Genomic DNA, 24,065 nt, shown 5'->3' with positions numbered 1-24,065 from the left:
TTTGGGGTTGGAACGGGGCCTAGTGTCCCAGCAGAGTGAGGAATCGCTGTCTGGGCCTGTAGGCTATTCCTTGCTGTTCTCTTGGGTGGGAGGGCCAGAGCTATAGCTGAGATGCCTCGAGTGTGCTAGAAAGAACCCTATATCAGGTTCCAGTCCCAGGTCCTCCATTACCGATGGCCTTAGATAAGTGTCAGCCCTCTCTGGACCTCCGTTCACCATTGTACCATGAGAGCTGGAATAGGCCCTGACCTCCCTGGTCCACTCTGGTGCTGGCGGTTGCAGTCCCGATCTGGCTGCTAGTCACTGAGTCCCTCGTGCCACAACAAGAGGGGTCCAGTTAGGAAAGGCCACGCCTCAGCAGAAGGGCCGTGTCACTCTGGAGATTGGGGGGGGGGGGGGTGCGGGTCACAGAGCCAGGCCAAGCGGGTGACACCCGCTGCCCTTGCAGTGAACGGGGGCTGGTCCAGCTGGGCCGAGTGGACGCCCTGCTCCAACCGCTGCGGCCGTGGCTGGCAAAAGCGCACCCGGACCTGCACCAACCCGGCCCCGCTCAACGGAGGCGCCTTCTGTGAGGGCCAGGCCTTCCAAAAGACCGCCTGCACCACCGTGTGCCCAGGTAAGGCCACGGGCCAGCTGGCATCCTACCCACACCCGGTCCCACCCCGGGCCCCGGCCCCGGGGTTACCCCACACTCAGGGTGGCTGCTCTCCCCACATCGTGGGGAGTGGAAGGTGCTGTCCTGGGGCCCATGGCCAGCTGAGCGGGCCGGACAGGATGGTGCAGCCTCTGGCCTCTCATTCTGTGCCCGGCCATGGGAGAGACAGAGACGGGGGCTCTGAGCCTCAGTCTGAGGGGGGCTCTTCTGCCCTCCGGGCTGAGGGTTCTCAGTGTCAGGCCCCAGGGCCAGGGTCCCAGCGCCCCCCAGGGGTCAGAGGAGCCTATGCTCCTGCCCTTAATGTAGACACATCTTGACCACCACCCCGAATCCCACAAATGTCCTCTGGTCTCCTCTCATCTTTGTCTCACCCTGTGCGTCCCTGTCTGTGGGTCCTTGCATGTCTGGTTTTGTCCCGTCTCTTCTGGTTTTATGTGAACAACGTGGTGTGTTTGCCCTGGGTTTGAGTCTGTGTGAGTGCTCTGGCTCTAGCTGTGTGAGTGACCTTAGGTGTGTATCTGTGTTGTGTGTGCCCCCTTGGTGCCCCTGAATGTGCTGGCACAGGGCTGTGTGGCTGGGGGTGGGTCTCTCCACGTGGCTTGTGTGTCGTGGGTTCCTCTCCTGCCATCATGCGTGCGTGGGTGCGTGGGGGTGTGTGCACTGCTGTGCTCTGCACACGTAACGGGGCATGCCTGTGTTCCTACGTGCTGGGTGCGGTGCTCCTGCAGTCGATGGAGCGTGGACAGAGTGGAGCAAGTGGTCAGCCTGCAGCACCGAGTGTGCCCACTGGCGCAGCCGCGAGTGCATGGCGCCCCCGCCCCAGAACGGAGGCCGAGACTGCAGCGGGACCCTGCTCGATTCCAAGAACTGCACAGACGGGCTGTGTGTGCAGAGTGAGTCCTTGGAACAGCGGGCCCCGGGGTGGGGGCTTGAGCCGGATGAGGACCCCCCTGCCCCCAGCCAGCCCCAGGCCTCAGGTGCCGGCTGCAGTAGAGTAGCCCCTGGGGCCTCTGCCCACCCGCCCCATGCATCATCTCATCTGCACGTTTCCTATCACCTTCACCATCCTTTCTCTGCCACCCATGTCATTGTCTTTCCCTTTATTTCCCTCGACAGATAAGAAAACTCTAAGTGACCCCAAAAGCCACCGTAAGTCCCATTTCATGGCTGTCCTCTTTCCTCTGGGGATCCTTGGTTCTCCTTGGCTGGCTTTTCCAGGGTGTGGGGTGCAGGGTAGGGTGGGGGACAGGGAAACTTGAAGGTGCCCCCTCACTAGCCCTCCATGGGGTCCCCAGCCCCCAGTACCGCACACGTCACAGCCTCCATCCCGCGCAGACTGGCGGGCCCGCAGCTGACAGGAAGGGCACCATCTCGACCCTCCCATTATAGGAGAAGCTGAGTCTCAGAGTGAGGAGGGGACTTACTCGAGGATCCAGCCAGATTTGAACCTAAATAGTTATATGGCCAAAGCTGGTGCTCTTAGCCTTGTGCCCTCAGCCTTCCTCTCTGCAACAGAGCCAGCACGCAGGCCCACGCCCACCGTCCTGGTGCCCCTTACTATACCCCCAACAGTAGGACTAGGTTCTCCAGGAAACCCACGGCCCAGCGTCAGCCCCAAGGGACTGGTCCACCAACTCCCCCAGGCTGTGCCGTAGCAGCACCAGAGCAGTAAAGCTGCTTAGGCAGGTTGACTTGTGGTAATGAAACCATAATTTCCAAATAATTCAGAATCATAAAAATCAAGCAGTGAGGCCCTGGGCCCAGCTCACGGAGCGGGGGTTGGGGGGGGGGGCTGGTGACCTCCCCAGTCGTCAGGGAGACCATCAGGAGGCAGAGCCAAGCCCCTGAGGGCCTCCTGTGGCAGCCCTTCACCCCTCCCCCTGGGTGCTGGGATCCTCTGGGGAGCCCAAGAATGAGGGCCTCTGGGGATAGATGGGGCCCGAGAAGGTGACAAAAATGGGCAGACACCAGGGAGGTGGGTTTGGGAGGGTCCAGGCAAGGAAAGCAGGAGGGGAGACTGGAATTTGCTTCCTGGAGCTCCCAAAACAAGCAAGAGGGAAGAGCAGGCATCTTGGCTCTGGCCGTGGGCTGTCCAGTGTGGTGGCCGCTGGCCACCTGTGGCTCTTTCGACTTCTAGTTAAGTCAGTTAAAATTAAATACGCTTGTGAAGACTAGTTCCTCAGTGCCTCTGGCCACACTTTAGTTGTTCATGAGCCACATGCGGCTGGTGGCTGTCATGGGACCACACAGACATAGAACGTGCATCGTTGCGGAAAGTGTGGTTGGACGGCTCCGCTGTGGACGCTGCCTGGTGACCATGACTCGTTCCTGCCTGGCCCCTGTAGAGCTCTTTGCAGCTGTGTAGCAGCCTGCCGGGGGGAGGGACGCGTAGCAGTGGGTGGCCTCCCTGAGCCCCTTCCTCCTCCCACCTGTTCACCTTCTCTCCACCCCATCACCTGCATCTCATTATCTCCTCCTGCTCCCCCTCTGCCTCCACCCCCCACCCTCAGCATAGGATGCGAGTTGAGCTCAGGATGGCCGTTGAGCTCAGGATGGCCTCTTGCAGAGAGTCCTGGGAGCGGGGACCTCGGGCCCTGGGATGTGCTGCAGGCTGCGACGGGGCCCTGAGCTTACATCCTGGCTGGGACAGGACAAACTGAGCCGCAGCCCTTGTCTCTTTCTCAGCAGCGAGCAATGAATTCACTGTTGGGACTGACCATGAGTCGTTTTGCCTCTCCTCCTGCGCCGAGAGGGAAGCAGGACAGGGGATTTGAGACCCTTTTACTTGTAGAGACTGATGCACAGAGCAGTTCAGGCTTGTCTGAGGTCCCAGCCAGTTGTGGCAGGGCTCAGACCAGGAGCTAGCATAGTGCAGGTCTGCCCCAGGACCTGGGTCTCTGTCCCCAGACTAGGATCTCTATCTGGGGACCTGGGTCTCTGCCCTGGGATCTGAGTCTCTGCCCCCAGACTTGGGCCTCTACCCCAGGACCTGAGTCTCTGCCCCCAACCTTGGGTCTCTGCCTTGGGACCTGGGTCTCTGCCCCCAGATGTGGGTCTCTACCCTGGGATTTGTGTATCTGCCCCCAGACTTGGGTCTCTGCCCCAGGTCTCTGCCCCTGCCCCTCACACAGCCCTCCTGTGCCCGCAGTGCTGGAGGCCTCGGGGGATGTGGCTCTGTACGCAGGCCTCGTGGTGTCCATCTTCATCGTCGTGGGCGTCCTCATGGTGGTGGGGGTGGTGGTGTACCGCCGCAACTGCCGGGACTTCGACACAGACATCACCGACTCGTCCGCCGCCCTCACTGGCGGCTTCCACCCCGTCAACTTCAAGACTGCAAGGCCCAGTAAGGACCTGGGAATACCTGGGGGTTACGGATGCAGGCAGGGGCACCCAGAGGGGCACAGCAGCTGGCCAGAGCAGCCAGACTAGAGCATGGGTTCCTGCTCCCTTCTGAGGTTTTTCTAGACTTTGCTCCACAGATGATTGCATGAGTGTAAGTCAAACAGACCCAGAGAAGGGAAGGGGTAGCCGGGTGGCGAGTCCCCAAAGCTTCCTGCGGCGACGGTAACTGAGCCTTCAGCAGCTGAACATTTGGGTGGGATTTTGCAACAGAAGGGTCCCCAGCAGGAGCAGAGGACAGGAGTGGGCCAGCGAGGCACAGCTGGGTCTAACCATAGCCCCAACCCCTGCAGACAACCCACAGCTCCTGCACCCGTCTGTGCCTCCGGACCTCACGGCCAGTGCTGGCATCTACCGCGGGCCCGTGTATGCCCTGCAGGACTCCGCGGACAAGATCCCCATGACCAACTCCCCCCTGCTGGACCCCTTGCCCAGTCTCAAGATCAAGGTCTACAACTCCGGCACCACCGGCTCTGGGCCAGGCCTGCCAGATGGGGCTGACCTGCTGGGGGTCCTGCCACCTGGCACATACTCTGGCGATTTCACCCGGGATGCCCACTTGCTGCACCTGCGCAGTGCCAGCCTCGGCTCCCAGCAGCTCCTGGGCCTGCCCCGTGACCCGGGGAGCAGCGTCAGCGGCACCTTTGGCTGCCTGGGTGGGAGACTCAGCATCCCCGGCACAGGTGGGCTCCCGCTCTGCTGGCCTGTCAGCATGGCCTCAGCATGTCCTTCTGGGCATCCCAGCACCCCCTCCACCAGCAGAAGATAGGACTTCCCTGATCCCGTTTCTCAGATGGAAAACACAGGGCCCAAGAGGAAGAAGGGACTATAAAATAGAAGTCTTGGGGTCTAGGCCTTTCTCTGCCTCTCCAAGGCAGGGGAACCCTGGGCCAGCCTCCCAGTAAACCTCATCTGTTAAGTGGGAGAGAGTACCTCTTTGAAATTCAGCAGACCCACAGAGCACTGCTGGGAAGGCAAGGCTGCCCATCTCGGGTTGCAAAGCCATCAGTTGATCGTTTCCCAGAGTCACACTGATTTAAGGCTGCAGCTGGCACTGGGACCTTCCAACTTTGAGTCTTTGCCCCATCTCCATACCCCGTCACAGTGCCAGCGGCCCCCCTGTGTTACCAGACAAACCTCCTGCTGTCAGTGACTGGGCTGTCCTTGTACCTACTCCCCAGAGCTTCTCTCCCCAGCCCTTGCTGTTGACCACCCAGATTTTAGGAGGTGTCTTTCTCCCCACACTGTCCCAAGCTAGGAGCCACCCCATGCTCCCCAGCTGCCCCCTATTCTAAGCTCTCAGACTCCCTCCAGCTCCTCCCTGCTGACCTCTTCTCCCCCTAGGGGTCAGCCTGCTGGTGCCCAATGGAGCCATCCCCCAGGGCAAGTTCTACGAGATGTACCTCCTTATCAACAAAGCAGAAAACACCCTGTGAGTAGAGAGACCCCGGTTCCAGTGTGGGCTGCCCTCCACCCCTTCCTCTCCCTGCTGCCCGTCCACCCTGGGTTCAGATATCACCGTCCCCCACTCTGCACCTGATCCTAAGGCCAGAGGGGGTCCTTCAAGGAAGGCACAGACAGACCTTACTATGTCCGCACATAAACTGTACAAAATGAGCACAACAAATCATAAAAATGAAAGGCAATTGACCAAGTAGCTACTTTATGACAAGAGGTTAATATCCTTACTATGTAAAGAGGCTTTAGAGACCAGTAAGAAAAATTGAACATTTCATTACAAAAATGGAGGATGTGAACAAGCGATTCACACATAGTCTCTGATGCACCCACCCTCACACACACACACACACATACACACAGGCTGATAGATTGTGAAAAAACACTCAGCCTAATTTGTAGTCAAAGAAATAGTCATTCAAACAGCCAGAAGATATGAGTTTTTTGCTTCTTGAATTTACAGATTTGTTTTCAAATGATAAAACCTTCCTACTGACAAAGGCGTGGGAACTCGGCCTCCCATGACGTGCCCGTGGAAGGCTAGACGGGTAGCAGCTTTCCAGAGGGCAGTTAGCAACCCTTGTCAGAAACATCCCAGGAGTACAGAACCTTTGAAAATGAGAACAGAGATATGGCTGCGAGAATGTGGCAGCAAAACAGCAGAAATCTGAGAACAATCTTGAGGCCTGTGCCATCCTTGTGCCTCTCCTTAACCCCTGACCTCTGGGAGTCCAGGGCTGGAGACCTGCCTTCGGCCACCCAGGAGCCAGGGCAGAGGTGGGAGCCCCGCACCAGCCCAGCCCTTGCTGCACTCCCCACCTTGCCTCACTGCCTCCCTCCTGCCCTCTGCTGTCTCCCCAGCCCGCTTTCAGAAGGGACCCAGACAGTCCTGAGCCCCTCGGTGACCTGTGGGCCCACGGGCCTCCTGCTGTGCCGCCCAGTCATCCTCACGGTACCCCACTGTGCTGAAGTCAGCGCCGGCGACTGGATCTTCCAGCTCAAGACCCAGGCCCACCAGGGCCACTGGGAGGTGAGGAGCCAAGACTGGGGGGCCAGGGCCACCATCCCAACCTGCTCTGGGAGGCCTCAGAAATGGAAAGAAGGCCCAACCTGGGTGGACCTCTCCACGGCCTTGTGACCCGCGTGCCTCACCCCCGCCGTCACCCTGCAGGAGGTGGTGACTCTGGACGAGGAAACCCTGAATACCCCCTGCTACTGCCAGCTAGAGGCCAGGTCGTGCCACATCCTGTTGGACCAGCTGGGCACCTACGTGTTCACTGGTGAATCCTATTCCCGCTCGGCAGTGAAGCGACTCCAGCTGGCTATCTTCGCCCCTGCCCTCTGCACCTCCCTGGAGTACAGCCTCAGAGTCTACTGCCTAGAGGACACCCCTGTGGCCCTGAAGGTAAGGCCGGGCCATAGGCACCACCCAGCGCTGGCGCCCCTGGCTGACCAGCTGTCTGGAACCTTCGGGATCTCCCACCCCAGAATCCTGGCACCCCTCTACCATCATCAGCCTCATTCATCGTTCATTCATCGCTCAAACACTGAAATGGCATCAGATCCTCGAGACACGGAGATGAATCAGGCACAGCTCTGCCCTCACTGAGCCCCAGGCCAGAGGCAAGGAAACAGGGGGCCCACTGACAGGGGGCTGGGAGGAGGAGGTCTGGGAAGGCTTCACAGCACAGTTAGCCTTAGACCTATGCCCTGAAAGCCAAGGAGGGGTGCCAGGCTGAGCAGGGCAAAGGGCATCCCAGCCCACAGAGCGGCTAACCTGAAGGCTGGCATGTCGTTCCAGTGTGGCCAAAGCATGCAGGGGCTGTGCGTGCGTGAGTGAGGGGGAGAGATGGGCCGGGCTCAGCTCCCCAACAGACCCGGGAGCCGAGTTCAGGAATTTGAGATCTATCCAGTGGGCAGGGGCAGGTGCTGTTTTGAAAGCCCCTGAGCTGTGTTGCGGGAATGGGTAGACAAGAGGCAGAGAGGCCAGTTGGGAAGTTGCATCTGGACCCTGGACAGCAGGCAGTGACAGCAGTGAGGACAGGGGTGGCTACTGTATGAGTAGAATGGACAGGGCCAGCGACCGATTGGAGGAGGGGGAGAGGGGAGGTGCCAGGGCTGACTGCCAGGTTCCCACTATAGGCCAAAGGAGGTTGCAGCAGGGGCGAGTGGTTTGGAGCAGGGAGGGCAGAAAGGTGAAGGGGTCAGATTTGAGCACGTAGAGCCTGAAGTGGCAGGTGTGTTAGTACTACCCTGTCTCCCGTCAGCCTCCAAGGCCCTGTCCATTGCCTCCCCAGCCCCCCACCCCTGAGTTCCTAGGACCTCAAGCTCATCCTAACACTGGAAAAACACCACCCCTTGGCCCCATGTAAACCTTCTCCTCCTTCCATCCACTGCTTTGCGAAGCTTCCAGGCCCTTTCTGTAGCTCCATGGTCTGTGGTCTCCGCTAGCTGCTGTCTCCCAGGCTCACGTGACTTGTCCCAGACTACAAGTTGCGTACTGAGGCAACATAAAGTGTAAAGGCCTCACAGGAGAGTGAGTGTCTTCTGCTGGGCCAGGCTGGCCTGAAATTCCAGAAGGCCCAGAATGGGCTGGAGGCTCTGAGCAATGCTCTTGCGGTCTCCATCTCTCAGTACAGGAGCAGGGCCAGTGTCCCGCTTTGGTCAGAGAATGGAAGGGAGGTCTGGAGGGAAGCTGCCACATTTTGGCTTGATGGCATTCCTTATCTCTTCAGTCCCCATTTGTCTGTCCATCCATATGTCCGTCCATCCATCATCCATCCCGCCTGCTGCCAATCTAGCTGTATACTCACTCACTCGGCAATGCCTCTGTCTGTCCAGCCATCATCAACCATCCATTTGTCTTTCCTTCCATCTTTCTATTTATATACCCATCCATTTGTATATCCATCTGTACACCCGTCTGTCTGTATCTATCCATCCATTTATCATCTACCCATCCATCCATTTGTCCACCTATCTGTCCAGTCATCTATAAATCCAGTCATCTATCCATCTGTCCCATTATCTGTCCATCCATCCATCTATTCACACAGTATGTCTTCTCTGAGCCCTTAGCAGATGCCCAGCCCTGTGCTCAGTTGGGTGCCTGTGCTCAGTATCACAGCCTGGCTCCCTTGCCCGCATGTGTCCCCAGACCCCAAACTTGCAGCAGGAAGAACCCATTGGCCAAGTATGATGGGCTCCCCCTTCCCGTTGCCTCCTGGCCCACAGGAGGTGCTAGAGCTGGAGCGGACCTTGGGAGGCTATCTAGTGGAGGAGCCCAAACCCCTGCTGTTTAAAGACAGTTACCACAACCTGCGCCTCTCTCTACATGACATCCCCCATGCCCACTGGAGAAGCAAGCTGCTGGCCAAGTATCAGGTGAGGGCTGGGCCAAAGGAATTGTGGGAGAAGGAACCTGGGGAGGGGGAGCATTTGAGGGGCTGCCCAGAGAAGTCTACTTCCATCCCCAAGCCTTGGCCCAGCCTCCTTCCTCTAGCCTTGCCCCTCATTCCCCGAGTCTCTGCCTCCCTCCCACACCACTCTCCAGGCTCCCAGTCATCCTTAGGCACATCCCCAAGTTCGGTGCCACTGGCAGCCAGGCTCCCCTCCACCCCGTCACACACTCCCACATGCCAGTGTCTATACACATCATTTTCAAGGAGGCCTTACCACCTCTAAGAGTGTTTGTGCCCGGCAGACTGTCCAGAACAATCTTGGATGGTCACATCCCTGTGCCCACACCAATCCACACAACAATGAGGCTTCCAGCCCAGACATACCTGCACATGTGCACACACATGCACACACACACACACACACACACACACACACACACGCATGTATCCAGGCTTGTGCCTTCTCCCCTATATGCTCCCCCTCTCTCAGCTGAAGGGCCCTTGGAGAGGCCCACACTGCCCCCTGAGAGGGCCCAGCACTCCCTGAGGCTGGCCTCTTTCCCACCTCTGCCTCCGTTCCCTGAGGGCAGGGCAGGCTAGCCTCCTATCCTTGACCCTGCTGCCCCTCCCACAGGAGATCCCCTTCTATCACATCTGGAGCGGCAGCCAGAAGGCCCTGCACTGTACTTTCACCCTGGAGAGGCACAGCCTGGCCTCCACAGAGCTCACCTGCAAGATCTGTGTGCGGCAGGTGGAAGGGGAGGGCCAAATCTTCCAGCTGCACACCACTCTGGCAGAGGTGAGGCCAGAGGACACCAACTCTGTGGGGCCAGGGGTTGGAGCATTCAGAGCCCCATGCCCCCCTCCCCCAGCTGGGTGGGAATGCTGTCTCCCATAAAGCTCTGTCCCCTTCACCTCCCAAGTCTGAGCTGGGACCTGGGCATGTTCTGCTAAGAGCTACCACTTACCGAGTGCCCGGGGCTGTGCTTGGCCTGTGCCAGGCAACATAGATTACTTCGCTGAATCAGAAAGTAGGTTTTAGGGAGGACAGATACCGCCGACCTGGGATCAGGTCAGCACTTGGCTCACGCCTATGGTTCTCCCCTCCCTATAAATCCAGATTGAGGTTCAACAAAACCCAGTCCACCCAGGACAACAGTGCTAATACCTCCTTGCAGTGCAGCGTAAAGAGCGCTGACTATGGGCCTAGATGCAGCTCTGCCCCTAACTTGGCATGTGACGTGGGCAAGTCACTTCCTCTTTCTAGACTTCATTTCCACACATGTAAAAGTGGGTCTGTGTGGATTCGACCATGGCTGAGGCTCCTTGTGGCTTTGTAATCGAGAGATTGCATCAGCATTAGCCTGGGACAGTGCAAGAGCATGGAACGCCCCGAGGGCTGTGGGTTGGGCATGCAGCCCCGGCCCTTGGAAGCTAACCTTCCAGGGGAGGAGACCTTTGACTGAGCAGCTGGAGCCTGCCCAGGATGTGGGGAGTGACCAGAACCTCTGTGATTGCACAGACCCAGGGCAGGAAGGTTGAGAGGCAGATGCCAGTACTATGCATGTGGGGGAGCCCTCGGCCCCTCTCAGACCTTGCCCCCTCCCCTTCCAGACGCCTGCCGGCTCCCTGGACACCTTCTGCTCTGCCCCTGGCAGCACAGTCACCACCCAGCTGGGACCCTATGCCTTCAAGATTCCACTGTCCATCCGCCAGAAAATATGCAACAGCCTGGATGCCCCTAACTCGCGGGGCAATGACTGGCGGCTCTTGGCGCAGAAGCTCTCCATGGACCGGTGGGTGTCAGGCCAGGCCCGCCCCATCCCAGCCTCCCTGGGTCCCCAAGGGGCAGGTGGGGCAGGCAGCCCGGCAGTCCAGGATCAGATCCCTCCATCTGGGGTAGATCGGGAGCTCAGGCGTGGGTGTGCTCAATCTGAGAAGCCCATTCTTTGAGGAGTGCCGTGCTCAGAGCGCTGGCCTGTGGGGATCGGGTGAAACCAGGTGATCACCATCTGCGCCCCCATGCCCAGGACAGAGCAGGTGTTCTGCAAATGTTTGCCAAGTGACAGGGTATATATTTTGGTGTCAAAGCCCTTTTGGAGAACTTAAAATGCTGGATAAATATAATGGCAATGATAGTCCTTATTACTACATTATACTTTCTGAGAAACCCTTTGATACACCTGCATTGAGCAGATACCACATGCAAGACCCCTTACTGGAAATGGATGGGCTTCACAAAGAGTCTAAGGCTTTGTTCCTGCTCTCAGGAGAGCGTGGGGGGCAAGACCCAGCAGGGAACGATGTGGGAGGAGGAGCGAATGCAATGCTAGGTTCGGACAGTCTCTCCCGGGGCGGTGTCTTTCAATGGTAGTGCTAACGGTGATGACAGACCGTGATGAGCAAGACTGTTTCCATCTTAAAGATGAGGAGGCCAAGGCTCCGAGAGGAGCAGTGGCTTGCCCAGGGCCACACAGCCCCCCAACAGAGGGGCTAGGGTTATGGGAGCCTTCCCACCTCCCCCGGTGCTCTCTCCATTTCCCAAGCTCCCTGGAGGTGCTGGGTATTTGGGGAGCCCAATGGCCTCCTTCTCTCCACCAGGTACCTGAACTATTTTGCCACCAAAGCGAGCCCCACGGGTGTCATCCTGGACCTCTGGGAAGCTCTGCAGCAGGACGATGGGGACCTCAACAGCCTGGCGAGTGCCTTGGAGGACATGGGCAAGAGTGAGATGCTGGTGGCCATGGCCACTGATGGGGACTGCTGAGCTGCCCCGGAACCAGAACCGTGGGCTGGGAGGGTGGGCAGGAGGCGATGCAAGGAGGCCCCGGGCAGCCTCCTGAGAGGTGGAGCAGCCTCCGCTACCCCCCAGAACTCAGAGCCGGAGTTGCTCCCTCCTCCCCACCTCGCCCCACTCCCAGACCGTGACCAGCCTTAGCAAATCCATGTACTCCGTTGTTGTCTGGAGGAGCCAGTGCTCCTTCTCCACCCCCTGCTGTCCCTCGTGCCCTCAGATCTCCACGCGGGAACCACCATGAGGCCTCTGGAGGCAGCTGGGTGGGTGGGGCTCTCCACTCCTGCCACCCCACCAGGCCGCCTCCACCCTGGGAGTTCTGGGTTACCTTTGTCGTAGTTGCGTCCTTCCAGTTTCTTCCTCGGTTCCTGGTGTCTCCCTCTCCGCCACCACCGCGCCCTGAGCCCCCTTCCCCTTTCACACCATTTTCCTCTTTGAAGAGTCAAGTACAATTCAGACGAACTGCTTTCTCCTGTCCAAAGCAAAAAGGAAAAGGAAAGGAAGAAAGACACTTCAGGCCGCTAGTCAGGCTCCAAGAAGAAAAAAAGAGCAACGCCAAAACCACAAGGGAAAAGAAAAACCCAGTTTCTTAGGAAACGCACATGATTTATTATCCAAATATTTGGATAAGTCCTTTTTAAGAAAAAAAAAAGAAAATGAAAAAAACAACACAAAAAAAATAGAAAACTCTTTTCTTGAGTGCGGGTGAGTGCAGGCTTGCTCACGGTTCTGGCCAGGAGTGAGCGTGTGAGTGTGTGAGTGTGTGTGCGTGTGTGCAAGAGAGATTATCAGGGAGAGAGAGAGAGAGAGACAGAACAGGGAACACCTTGCTGCTAATGATTCCATCTTAGACTAATTCCTAAAAGGCCTCAGTTTCCCCAATTGTACAGGGTCAGATGGGGTTTTAGCCATGGTACCACGTTTCCCTCTAAAATCTTAAGCAGATGCCGAATCTGTAAAGCCAAGGAGCCCTGAGGTCTGGAGTGGGGTGGGGTCATCCTGTCCTCCCACCTCCCCAGGCAGGTGCCCCACAGGCTCCCTGGGCCCCTGGGGAGTGCAGATTACAAGGCCCTGGGGTAGAAAGTGTGGGCAGGCCATGCTAGCTGTGAGCCAGGGACAGGGTCTCCAGTGTCCCCCTCTGGGGGCTCCCGGAGAAGGGGACAGGGCCCAGAGGTGGGGCCCCAAGCAGAGAAAGAAGCCGATGGGAAAGGGGAGGGATGATGAGAGTCTCCTGGGGACACTTCTCTCCCTCACCCCAGGGTGGGACCAGCCAGGTCACCCATCTGCCCGGCACCCCTGAGGCTAGGTGAGCTGGAGCACATTGGCGTTCTGTTAATGCCCAGGAATCCAGAAACTGTTCCTCCCCAGCCTCAGTTGGCTGGGGAGGTTCACCCATAAGACAGAAGGGATGGATGAGAAGGCCTCTAACAGCAGAAGCCTGAGCTTCTGGGCCCCAGTGTGGCTTTGAAGGCCATGTCAGCAGTCAGCTCTGCGGGCCAGGAGGCCGGGAGGTAGGTGGCCTGGCTGTGTTGTTCCACACGCCCGCCCCAGTGGACGAGCACTTGGGGAGGGCTGTCTTCCAGCTCTGACCCCCACTGGCACCTCCCTCAGCCCGGGTCTCGGCCTCCTTCTGCAGTCTGTGAACAGGCAGGGCTGCCAGAGGGGAGGGGCCAATACCCCCTCACCAGCCTGCTCCAGGATGTCCAAGGGGCCATCAAATCAAGGTCCCTTGTTGACCAGCTAACAGTGGCTGTGACCAGGCTCTTAGAACTGGCACAGAGCCTCATCACAGGCCTCTTGCTCCTCTTTGGCACCCGGGGCAAAGCAGTGCCAGCCCCCCCCCCCCGGACAGCTCTGGGCGGGCACTGACCCCAGGGCTTGCCCAGCTCGTCCGTGAGCAGCTGCTGGGACCAGCCTGGGCGTATCCTGGCCTTTGAAAGTCTAGTCTCCTGGGAGGAAAGCAGATTTGGGGGCTCCAGTCCCATTTGGTGTCCCTGCCATGGACTCTGGGGCTTATGGGGGTTCTCAACCACCTACCTACCCAGCCTCCCAGGGGGTAGGTCAGCCACGGGCAGACAGGCTGGCTGGGTTCGAGAGAGGAGTTTTTGTATAGGGCCGCTGAAGGAGCCAGACCTGCATTCGGGGCTGGGCAGCAACAGCTCTTCACTCCAGTGCCTTTGTGGTGTTGCCTCAAAGGCAGCGAACCTTCCTGCCAGAGGTGCCCACCGCCGTGGGCTCAGCATCCCTGATGACTCCGAGCCTGCGCTGTGCAAGCCTGTGTGGCAACACGGCCATGGAAGCAGCCTAAGCAGTGCCGCTGCACCCTTCCCGTTCAGTCCCTACAGTGCCCACAGGCAGCCCGGGGTCCAAAGACCAGCACATTCCAGCCCCAGCTGTGCCATTAGCCTGCTGCGTGACCCCAGGCATAGGACTGCCTTCTCTGGGCCTCACTTCCTCTTTACACCTACAGCTACCGTCTGACTCCCTTTGGGTCCTGACACGTGGCCACTGTAGGTTGCTGGTGGGGGGAGGTTGGCCATGGTCCCCCATGCCCCTCCTCTCTGCCCGGCTTGCTCAGCACCCAGGAGGGGAGCCCCTGGTGGATGAGGCCAGGCCAGCTGCTCACGTGCCATTTCTTAGCTGATTTTCAGAAACTGTGTACCGGGGCCTGGGGCACAGAACCGATAGGCTGGAGCCTCCTGGGAGGGTTCGAACTGCCTGGCTTTATAAGAAACGCCTGGAAAGGGTTGGCTGGGCTCCATCCAATCAACCCTCTGCTGAGGCTGCTGTGGCTGTTATCCCACACGGCCCGCCTTAGGGTAGGATCAGGATTTCTCCTCTGTAGACCTTAGAGGCCTCCCTACGTGGCCCACGGACCCCACAAGGGGCAGACCAGGGCCCCACCCCCACCCCCCACAGGGCTTGCAGGGGCCTCGCGTGGGTGTTTATGTGTCTCTCATCTCTGGGGCGTGTCTGCACGTGCATGCATGGGTGTGCCCTTGTGCGTGTGCTTTTGTCTGCAGGCACATCAGGGTGTCCATCCAGGAACATGTCCCCACCTAGGTGTGAGCATGTGACTTCTCTGAGTCCACAGGGTCCATCGGCATATCCTCTACGTGCCTCCCCCTCTGCCTTCTCTTGCAGTGAGCCAGGCTCCAGAGCTCCGGGCCAGGGGTCCTCCTGAGGGCGTGGGGGGGGGGGCTCTCCAGCTCCTGGGTGCTCCAGGACCCTCTGGTCCCCTTTTCCCCAGCAACCAGGCAGCTGAGTCAGGTCCCTTAGTAGGCCCCCTGAGGGAAGGTGACCAGGAGTTTGGGTGCAGGGAGCAGCTCTCCTGGGGGCAAAGGGCTGGACCCCCTGCCTGGGCCATGGACATGGTTACGTGTCCCGGGGATGTAGGGCTGCAGGGATGGCCTGATCCCACCGCCGTTTGTTCTGTAAACTTCAACCTGTAAATAAAGTTTAGCATTCCTATTGTAACAAAATTAATTTTTACAAAATAAATTATATTTCCTAGTCTAATAAAAAAATTGCAGTTGTATTCATGGTGTCTTCTTAACTATCTGGCAGTGAGTGGAATGACCCACTTTGCTTTTCTCAAAGTTCCATGGGTTTGGGATTGGGTGGTCACCGTCAGAGCTCTCTGAGCTCCTGGAAAGGATCGAGCTCTACTGCTTCATTTTACAGAAGGGAAAGCTGGCCCAGAGAGAGATAGGACTCCTCTGTGGTCACACAGCAAGTTAGAGTCCGTGATGGATCTGGATCCCAATCCCTGCTCCCCAATCAGCAACATTAATGCATAAGCATTCACAGAACATGTTCAGGAGTCAATCATTTGAGCCTGCTGTGGGCCAGGTGATAGGTGGGCTTGAAGCCCCCAGCATCCCTTTCTGCCTACAAGAAATGCAGAAGGACTGAGCCTGAGAGGTCAGTTAGGAGCACTCACCTAGAACACAATGGTGCACGTAGATAGGGATTGATGGGTGGGCTGGGATCACATAACTTTGGACCCAAGGCCACTACGCATGGTTGGGCAGGTTACACACTGGACAAGAGTGCCATAGCTAAAGGGGAGAATGGTGCCTTCCCCAGGTTGTAGACCTGTGTGTTTACTATGAGATGTTTCCAGCAGGTGGCAGTAAAGGTTCGTTCTAATAAAATCAACATATTGGTGTTAATCTTCCTACATATGGAAGTATCTTGAAGGGGCATATTTTTCTGCTTTGCACACAGGTGTGGTACGACTGGCAGGGGCCCTGTTAGCTGGTCGTCAAGCCTCCCTATGTGAACTGAGTCCACTTCCAGCATTTTCTAGCTTGCCGTGTCTGCTTCGTGGTGGATTCTATGATATCTGAGGTTTGGCATGAAAGTACCCTCTGGTCTCATAGTGGAGACCCACAGTGTCCATCAGCACATGAAAGACTCTCAAGTCCTGAGAGAAGAAGCTGGTGTCCTCATATTATTTTAGTGTGTCCCCGATGTATTTGGCCATAGACCCCTTTTTAACCTCCATGCCCTGAGCTGTGAGGTACCTATAGGCCTGCCAGCTCTGACTTCCAGGGACCTGTGGCCCTGGGATGTGTGCCAGGTGTCGCCTGGCTGTCCCACGAGGGGTAGGGAGCACATGTGGGCTAGGTCCTCTGGGAGCTTGTGGCCCAGTGGGGCAGGCAGGATGGTCAACGCCCACTTGCACATGCAGGCACACAGACCCACCCCTGAGATGGTCATCATTCCCTGGAGACCCAGGGAACCTGGAGCATTCACATTCATCCATGGGGGGGGGGGGGGGGCGTGTAGGAAGGGAAGGGAGGTACAGCCTGAGATGAGGCAGCAGTGCAGGGAAGGAGAGGGCAGAGTCAGGTGTGGGACGGTTATTTCCTACAAGCAGCCCCTGCGCACAGGCAGATTGTCTAATGTCCCCCCAGGAATCAAGGAAGCCCATTTAAACCCCCTACCCTCTGCCCACTACCTAAGCAGAAGGGCCTCTCCTTGCCACCTGCCCCTTGTTGGGTGCAAAGAATTCTGGCCTAGGGCACAGGGACCTAGGTTCTAGTTCTGATGCTGTGCGGGTCACTGCTCCCTGGGCCTCAGTTTCCCTATCCATGAAATGTGGGCCTTGGATATGCTGGTCTGTAAGTTCCCTCTGGCTGGTATAGTTCTATAATTTAAGGGTCCTGCTTCTAGGTAGGGGTGTGACAGCTCCACCTGGTGGGCCATTATCTATCACAGACCCAGGGGTGACAGGAAAAACCAGAAGCCAGCAGTAAATGGGCTGGTTCTGACCCTGTAGCCAAGTGGCTTCCGCAGGAGGTGCCCTAGATAGAGCAGGGCAGTGAGGTGACGAAGCTGGCACAGCCAGCGGACTTCAGGCCACCAGCTGCTGCTCAGGAAGGGTTGCTGGGTGTGAGTCGGGCACCAGCTGGCCCCCTCCACCACTAGGGGCCATAAGAAAACCCATTCCAACCCCAGCCTAGGGCTTGAGATCACACACAGGAAGACCTCATCCAGTTCCGTTCAGCAAATTTGTCCAAACCCTCACCCATTTTAGTTCAAGACATGATACATGACTGTGGCTAAAAAAAACAAAAAAAATTGTAAGGAACAAAAGAATAGGTGAGAAGTAGAGGCCCCTCCTTCTGTCTCACCACCCCCTCCCTGGCTCCCTCCCTATCCCCAATCCACCCCCCCCCCACTCCCCGAGGCAATTGGTTCATTTTTTTTTATATATCCTCTCAGGAAGATCTATGCAAATACAAACATATATTTGTACATGTAAATATTTAAATATAATGGATCTGATCCAAGAGTCTCAACCCCTTGAGGTACAAACATGAAATAGTTTTATTTTTCCAATAACTGCTCGGAAATTCATTTTGCCGACATTGTGTTTCCCACAGGATAACAGGCTCCCTTAATGATGTCCCCATGGAAGTCCCTAACTCCCCCCACCACCACTGCTGTCATTAAGACGGTCTCTATCTCATTTGGGTTGCTAAGGCTCAACCCATTCATCTCTCGGAACTCCAGCCTCCTGTTTAACTAAAGCCCATGGAGTGCCTGGCATAGGCCGCTGGGGGCTGCGGCTGCCTGCCCTCCACACCCCTTCCCTTCACAGCCTCCACCAACCTCTCTCAGCTCCTTCCTCCCTCCCGGCCTCCTCCCTCAGCACCACCGGGCAAGGGCTGCCAGCCAACCCATCACTCTGCATTGGGCACAGGCATCCCACACCGGGAGCCCAGCCTTCTTAGCACTGGGTCCTGGAGAATTGGGTGGCTGTCCTCAACCACAATCCCTGCCCTGCCTTCAACACTCCAGGGACAGGAGGAGCTCAAGATTTGGAGCCCCCCAGTCCTGACTTTTCCAAACACAAGCTGGCGGGGCACAGAGTATGGCTCTATGGCTCACCCAGCACACTGTGTCTGTCGATCACTCTGGGGCACAGGGGAGGGGTGGCACATGCTGCCCTCCGAGCCCGTGGCCTAACCCAGAGACAGAAGCCAGGGGACAAGGGGGCCATGGGAGCTCAGAGAGGCCGCTGACCAAGCTGGGGGTGGAGAAGGGCTTTCTGGAACAGTAATAGTTTAAAGATTTTATTTATTTATTTATTTATTTATTTATTTATTTATTTATTTATTTATGACAGAGCATGAGCAGGAAGAGGGAGAGAGAGAGAGGGAGAAGCAGACTCTCCGCTGAGCAGGGAGCCCAGGATCACGATCTGAGCCAAAGGCAGATGCCCGACTGACTGAGCCACCCAGGCGCCCCTGGGACAGTGATATTTTAGAACACTGTGGTTACTTTCCCTGAGCCAGAGCTTCTCAAGTATGCATTTTGGGGAAGATGCTTTTAGGCGAAAGTTTGCAGCAATTTCTTTTCTGAAACTTCTTGCTAAGAGAACACACTGATTGACACCCCTTAGCAGGTAATAGGCCAGATGTCAAGGCTGCTCCTGCCGCAGGTGCTGAAATGGCCTCGGGGCCCTCTCTCTGGGTGTGTCTGTTTCTGGGAGTGGGGGCTGGCAACCTCTCAGTGACCGTGATGCAGGAGATGGGGGTAATCCCGGGGAGGGGGCACCCGTGAGTCTGTGCTGTTCCAGCAGCCGTGAGGGCCTGACCCAGCCCAGGCCTCACTGCAAGTAGCTTGAATCTATCCATCCCAGCTCCTCGGCCTAGAAAAGCTTCCCCAGGGAGAGGGCCTGGGATACCTGGACATTCAACCAACATTTATTGATCTAATCCACAGATGGGCACAGCACAAGGGGTGCTGGGCGATAAATCACACCTGGACACAGCCCTCTAGCAGCTCCCTGCAGAGCAAAAAGTGAGTTCCCATAGTACACAGGGACTGAGAAGCAGCCAGCCTGGGATGGGTACCCACAGGGTACAAGCAAGGAGATGGGGTGGGGGTCATTCCGGCTGGCCCGCCTTGGGTCTTACCTTGGAAGCTAGTGGTGTCTAGACAGGTGGGGATCAAGGTAGAGGGTGGGGTCTACGGAACCACCAGGTAGCAGGAACTGCATGGCCATAGGTATGGCGCTGAGAAAGCTCATTGCAGAGGGATTGAAGGATCGGGTTGGGAGTGTGGGAGGGAGAGAGGGGCCATGCTAACCCAACTGCCATAAGCCACCCACTCCTGGCTCACGCAGATCTGTTCCTCGACATTGGAGTCAGCCTCAGGGCTTTATCGGTAGGCCTGGGTCAAAAGCAAATATCTCCAGGATCCAGGCTGCTCCTTATATGAATAAGAGAAGCAGCCGTATCAGCACTTCACAGAGAAACGTGTCCTCTTGGCGGGTTCTTGAAACATAAGACCTTCTTAGCATATTGCCTGCTTCCCACTTTCGTTAGCAGCGTGGATCTCTACTTGAGTGAAACAGGAGGATAAATGGCCTCTCACACTTGGCCTCAGCACGCTAGGGAGCAATAGGGACTGGTGGAGACTGTAGCTCACTGGAGGCCACACAGCCCCCTGGAGGGGAAGGCCCTCGCCTTCTCCTGGCTCAGATTCATGGTTGCCGGGCAGGAGTGAGTGCCCAGGACTGCTCTACCCTTCTGCTTTTAGAAAACAGAAAACAGGATTAGGATTAGTATGTGAGATTGTTCCATTTGGCTAATTGTTGGCCCTATGTTTTCAAACACCATGTAGGTCAAACGAGACCCACCCAGTTCAGGATCTGCTGGGCAGTGGTGGGCTTTAGAAAGGCGTTGAAGAAGGGGAGGGTCAGGCTCAGAGCTGCTTCAGTTCAGGGGTGTGCTGGCTGAGACAGTCCTGAGCCCCTGGCCCTCGCTACAGACTGCCCAGAGGCCCCCTGCCTCGGCACCCCTCCTGCATCCCTCTGTGGGATGGTGGCCTCAGCTGGCCCTCTTCCCAGGAGCTTCCACACTGCCCGACGAACCCCAGGGCAGGGCTTAGCTGCCAGGCCCTGGGGTGCCTGCAATTCCCCTACCACCAGGTCCCCAGGGACAGATGCCTGGTGTTCAGACCAGTAAATATCATGATTACCCACGGGGGTTACAGTGGGCAGAGGCTGTCCCTGAGAACTGCAGGGCTTCACCAGGATCCATTTCACTGACCTTTAAGATAGCAGAGGTGGGGGTCCCTGGCCATCATCTCCTCCGTTTCACCTGAGACCAGAATTCCCTCCACCATAGCCCAGACGGGGGCTTGTCCACACTCCACTTGACTACCTTCAGAGATGGTGAACACACTACTTACTAAAAGAATAATAATAAATGGCATTTATTGGATGCTTACTTATTTTCACTGTAGGGGCTAATTTTACCCTCAGCAATCCATAGGAGTATGTCTAAGTCTTATACTCCCTGACAGCTTTTCAAAGATTTGGGAACAGCTCTCATGCTCCAGCCTGGAGCCACTCCTCCTCCGTCCTGAGGCTTCCAGGTCCTCCTGTGGCCCGGCTCAGCACCCACCTGCCCTTTTGTGCTCCCTCTGCCTCCAGGCGGCCTGCCTCTGTCCCTTCGACTCCCACAGGGTAGCTACAGTGGGTCGAGCTCACAGGATGGGCAAGGCAGAGAGCCCCCAACAACCGGGAGGTGCTGAGCACGGGGGCTGGGTCTGACCCCCTTCTGGCTCCAGATCCCACCCCGTCCCCTTCCCATGGAGGGGGACAGCTGCCCTGTTGTAACCGGAGAGAGAGGACCCAAACTGATGGGGCGGATTTCGCGTTGAGAAGTGAAGACCTTCCTCCCTAGTGGCTTCTGCTGTCTTCATCAAGCAGGAGGCAGGAGGCAAGACCATCTCAGTAGGGGGTGTGTTTAGGGGTGTGAGGTGACTGGAGGAGGAAGCAGGAGCTAAGACATGTCGCGGAACTGCTGCAGTCCATCTCAGGTTGGTAACCATGAATTCCGAGTGGAGCCGCTTGCCAGCTGGGGACTGGGGACTTTCTCCATCAAGGCTCAGTCTACTCAGATGTAGGTGGACACATCCAGGGTTGGCCAGTGGTGCTACTAGGAGACAAGCGACATGGGAGCTCGGGGCATTGCCAAGATGCTCCTGCAGCCATGGGCCATGGGATCTAAGCTGACTCAGGGTGGAGGGAAAGATGCTCCATGCATGGAGGGGAGACCGAGGGCCAAGGGCTAGAATCTCCAGGAGGCCCTGAACTCTCCCAAAGGGAGCCGTGGGGGACACGTGGGTGGCTCAGTGGTTGAGCGTCTCCCTTGGGCTCAGGTCATGATCCCGAGGTCCTGGGATCAAGTCCCACATCAGGTTCCCTGCAGGGAGCCTGCTTCTCCCTCTACCTGTCTCTCATGAATGAATAAATAAATAAGATCCTTAAAAAGGGGGTTAGGGTTGAGGGAGCCTTGGGACACAGAGGAGAGGTAGTTAGAGTCAGAGGGCAGGTTTGAACTGGTGATATGAGAGCAGAGAATTAAGCTCGGCAGTTATGGTTGAGCCCCTGTCGCCCAGGATCCATGCGCCCTGCTTGGGGGCCCAGTAAGGCCCAGGGGGCAGGAAGCACGGCCTCCTGCACGCACTGCAGTGGCAGGGCATGGTCGCAAGATGGCCTGCCAACCCCATGCCTGGAGGCCTCAGCACCCACCCCGCTGTGTGAATATGCAGGTTCTTCCCGTTGCTAATCCGCCTACAGGTCAGCAGACTTTAGCATAAGACCGGGAGCTGGTGTGACCACCCCCTCTGATGATGTCCCTGACCGGGCTCTGGAGGCAGTGAGGTGTCGAGTTGAGTCTTGGCTCTGCCACTTAGCAGCTGTGTGACTCTGAACAAGACACTCTCTGTATCCCTGGGTCCTCAGATGCCAAATGAGGCCAACTAGTGTCCCTATCTCATGGTGTTGTACATGGGACTCCAGTAGGGGGTCTCTGCAGGAGAGAGGTGGGGGGCAGCCAGAGCAGAGCTCTGTGAAGACCCCCCTTCTTTGCCAGGCATCAGGACAGCTCACTGGCCACCTACTCTGTGCTAGAATTGCTCCAAGTTAAGTTCTGGATTTCCTAAAAACATCCACCCAGCCCTGGGAGGCCAAGCACAGCCTGAGGGACTCCCACCGTCCCCCCACCCCCATCAGGGACAGCATCTGGGGAAGTCTTCAGCCCTTTGGGGTTTTTTGTGATTTCACTGTGGACAGTGGCTGTTTTGTCAGCTGTACTTAGTGTGTAGGATAGGAGCATCTCGGGGGAATCTGGCTGTTTGTCCCGATCTGTACATGGAACATCCAGCCTGCTGAGCAAGTGCAGATTCAAGGCAAGTCTCCCTTCCCCCCAACAACCACACAGGCCCTCCAAATCCTCCAAGACAGTGTCCCAAAGCCCCCCACAGCTCCCTCCTGCCTACGCCTTCCCCTCCTTTCAGGTAAGGCCCACGTGTCCTGGGCTGGGTGCTACAACGTGCGCGGACTCGGTTGGCTTAGGGAGGCAGGGCTGGAGCCAGGATGCTTCAAGGCCCAAAAGGGGGAAGATACCAAATTAAAACCTTGCAAAGGTGGATCTGTTGGGACGCCTGGGTGGCTCAGTGGCATGATCCTGGGGTCCTGGGATCGAGTCCTGCATCGGGCTCCCTATGGGGAGCCTGCTTCTCCCTCTGCCTGTGTCTCTGCCTCTCTCTCTGTGTCTCTCATGAATAAATAAATAAAAATCTAAAAAAAAAAAAAAAAGGTGGACCTGTTTTCTTAGGCTGGACGAATAAATCAAATATTGAAGTCAAGGGGCCCCATCCATTGCTCTGCCCACGATCAGCGATCCTCACAGTCACCCCTCTACCCCGGTGGGCCCTGTTCCCCTCTCCTGCAAACCCTTAAGGAATGCTGTTCCATGGAATGGAATGCTGTTGCCTGCAGGGTGATGTCCACACTCCCGGTCCAGGTCTCAGGGTCACTCCTGTCCCTGCCCTTTCTCAGAGCCTTGCATCCCTCCCTCCACCGACAGGTCAGCACTCTTCCCTCTGCCTTTGCTTTAGCCTTCTGCTCCTTCTGGAAGGTCCTCTCTGCTGTCCTCCACGAGTCACAAGCATACCGAAGATTCTGCTCCAACGTCACCTCTCCTGAGAAACCCTTTGTAGAGGCCATCACAGGCTTGAGCAATGGTAACATGCGTGGGGTAGAAGGGCCCCCAGTGATCCCTGCAAACAGGTGACCCACCTGGAAATAGCCACAGGCCCTAGTTGACCAATGGGCTGCTTAAAACAGGGCACAGTTACCAAAAAAAAGCAAAATTCCATGCGTTTGCCAAACCTCCTCACTGTCCCCCTTATGCAGCCCCCCAGCTTCCCGCGTTCTAGCAGACAGTCTCTCCTTAGCTCTCCTGCCCACTGCTCCCTTGCAGTATAGTCAATAAACTTCTATCTCCTTTGTTCTGCCTCAGATGAGTTCTTTTACCACCCGGCCTCCACCAGATCGGGACACCCCCCACCTTTTCCCCTCCAGCCCAGTTCCAGGCCCACCTCCAGGCCCTTAGGAGGGGCACGTGGTGGAGCAGAAAGCAGGTGCCACCTTTCGAGTCAGACGTCGGGGGGCAGATACAGGCTCCACCATCCTGTGACCTTGGGCCAGCTACTTACTTTTACCAGCCTTGGACTTGCGCCCTGTGAATAGGGCTAACAAGGATGGGAGGCCACAGTGAGGGTGGCCAGGTGCCCAGTTTGCTGACCTCCATCACCTGCCCACCAATGCCCCCACCACACTGTGCACACCCCTGCAAGAGTTTCCAATGTCCTCCGTATTTTCTGCCTCCCCCAGGAGGGTATAATCTCCTCCAAAACAAGACCCCAGCCCTTCCTGCCTTTGGGCCTCTGCACAATTTTCACTCTCAACGTTTCTGACACCAAATGTATGAGCTTCCCACTGCCGCACCCCCCCCTCCCCCACCTCCAACAACAACCAGTTCTT

The 24,065-nt window shown here is 57.1% G+C and overlaps 1 protein-coding gene across 2 annotated transcripts in view; it reads left to right on the top strand.

The window, feature by feature from the left end:
• Nucleotides 1-15,245, top strand: part of UNC5B (unc-5 netrin receptor B) — an 80,973-nt gene extending 65,728 nt beyond the window's left edge. Inside the window, exons 6-17 of one of the 2 annotated variants that reach the window (XM_041749047.1) lie at nt 449-616; nt 1,384-1,548; nt 1,772-1,804; nt 3,804-3,998; nt 4,348-4,737; nt 5,399-5,486; nt 6,374-6,542; nt 6,684-6,917; nt 8,747-8,896; nt 9,548-9,712; nt 10,528-10,709; nt 11,515-15,245. In XM_041749047.1, the coding sequence (XP_041604981.1) occupies nt 449-616; nt 1,384-1,548; nt 1,772-1,804; nt 3,804-3,998; nt 4,348-4,737; nt 5,399-5,486; nt 6,374-6,542; nt 6,684-6,917; nt 8,747-8,896; nt 9,548-9,712; nt 10,528-10,709; nt 11,515-11,680 (2,105 nt within the window). In that variant the 3' untranslated portion in view covers nt 11,681-15,245. The remainder of the gene's footprint in view (nt 1-448; nt 617-1,383; nt 1,549-1,771; nt 1,805-3,803; nt 3,999-4,347; nt 4,738-5,398; nt 5,487-6,373; nt 6,543-6,683; nt 6,918-8,746; nt 8,897-9,547; nt 9,713-10,527; nt 10,710-11,514) is intronic. The other variant, XM_041749048.1, reaches the window with a different exon arrangement.
• The last annotated feature ends 8,820 nt before the right edge of the window (nt 15,246-24,065 follow it).

This window comes from Vulpes lagopus, chromosome 3 (assembly GCF_018345385.1).
Source record: "Vulpes lagopus strain Blue_001 chromosome 3, ASM1834538v1, whole genome shotgun sequence".
NCBI classification, from domain to species: domain Eukaryota; kingdom Metazoa; phylum Chordata; class Mammalia; order Carnivora; family Canidae; genus Vulpes; species Vulpes lagopus.
The sequence above is the reverse complement of the archived record's forward strand: the minus strand, read 5'-3'. Positions and strand labels throughout refer to the sequence as shown.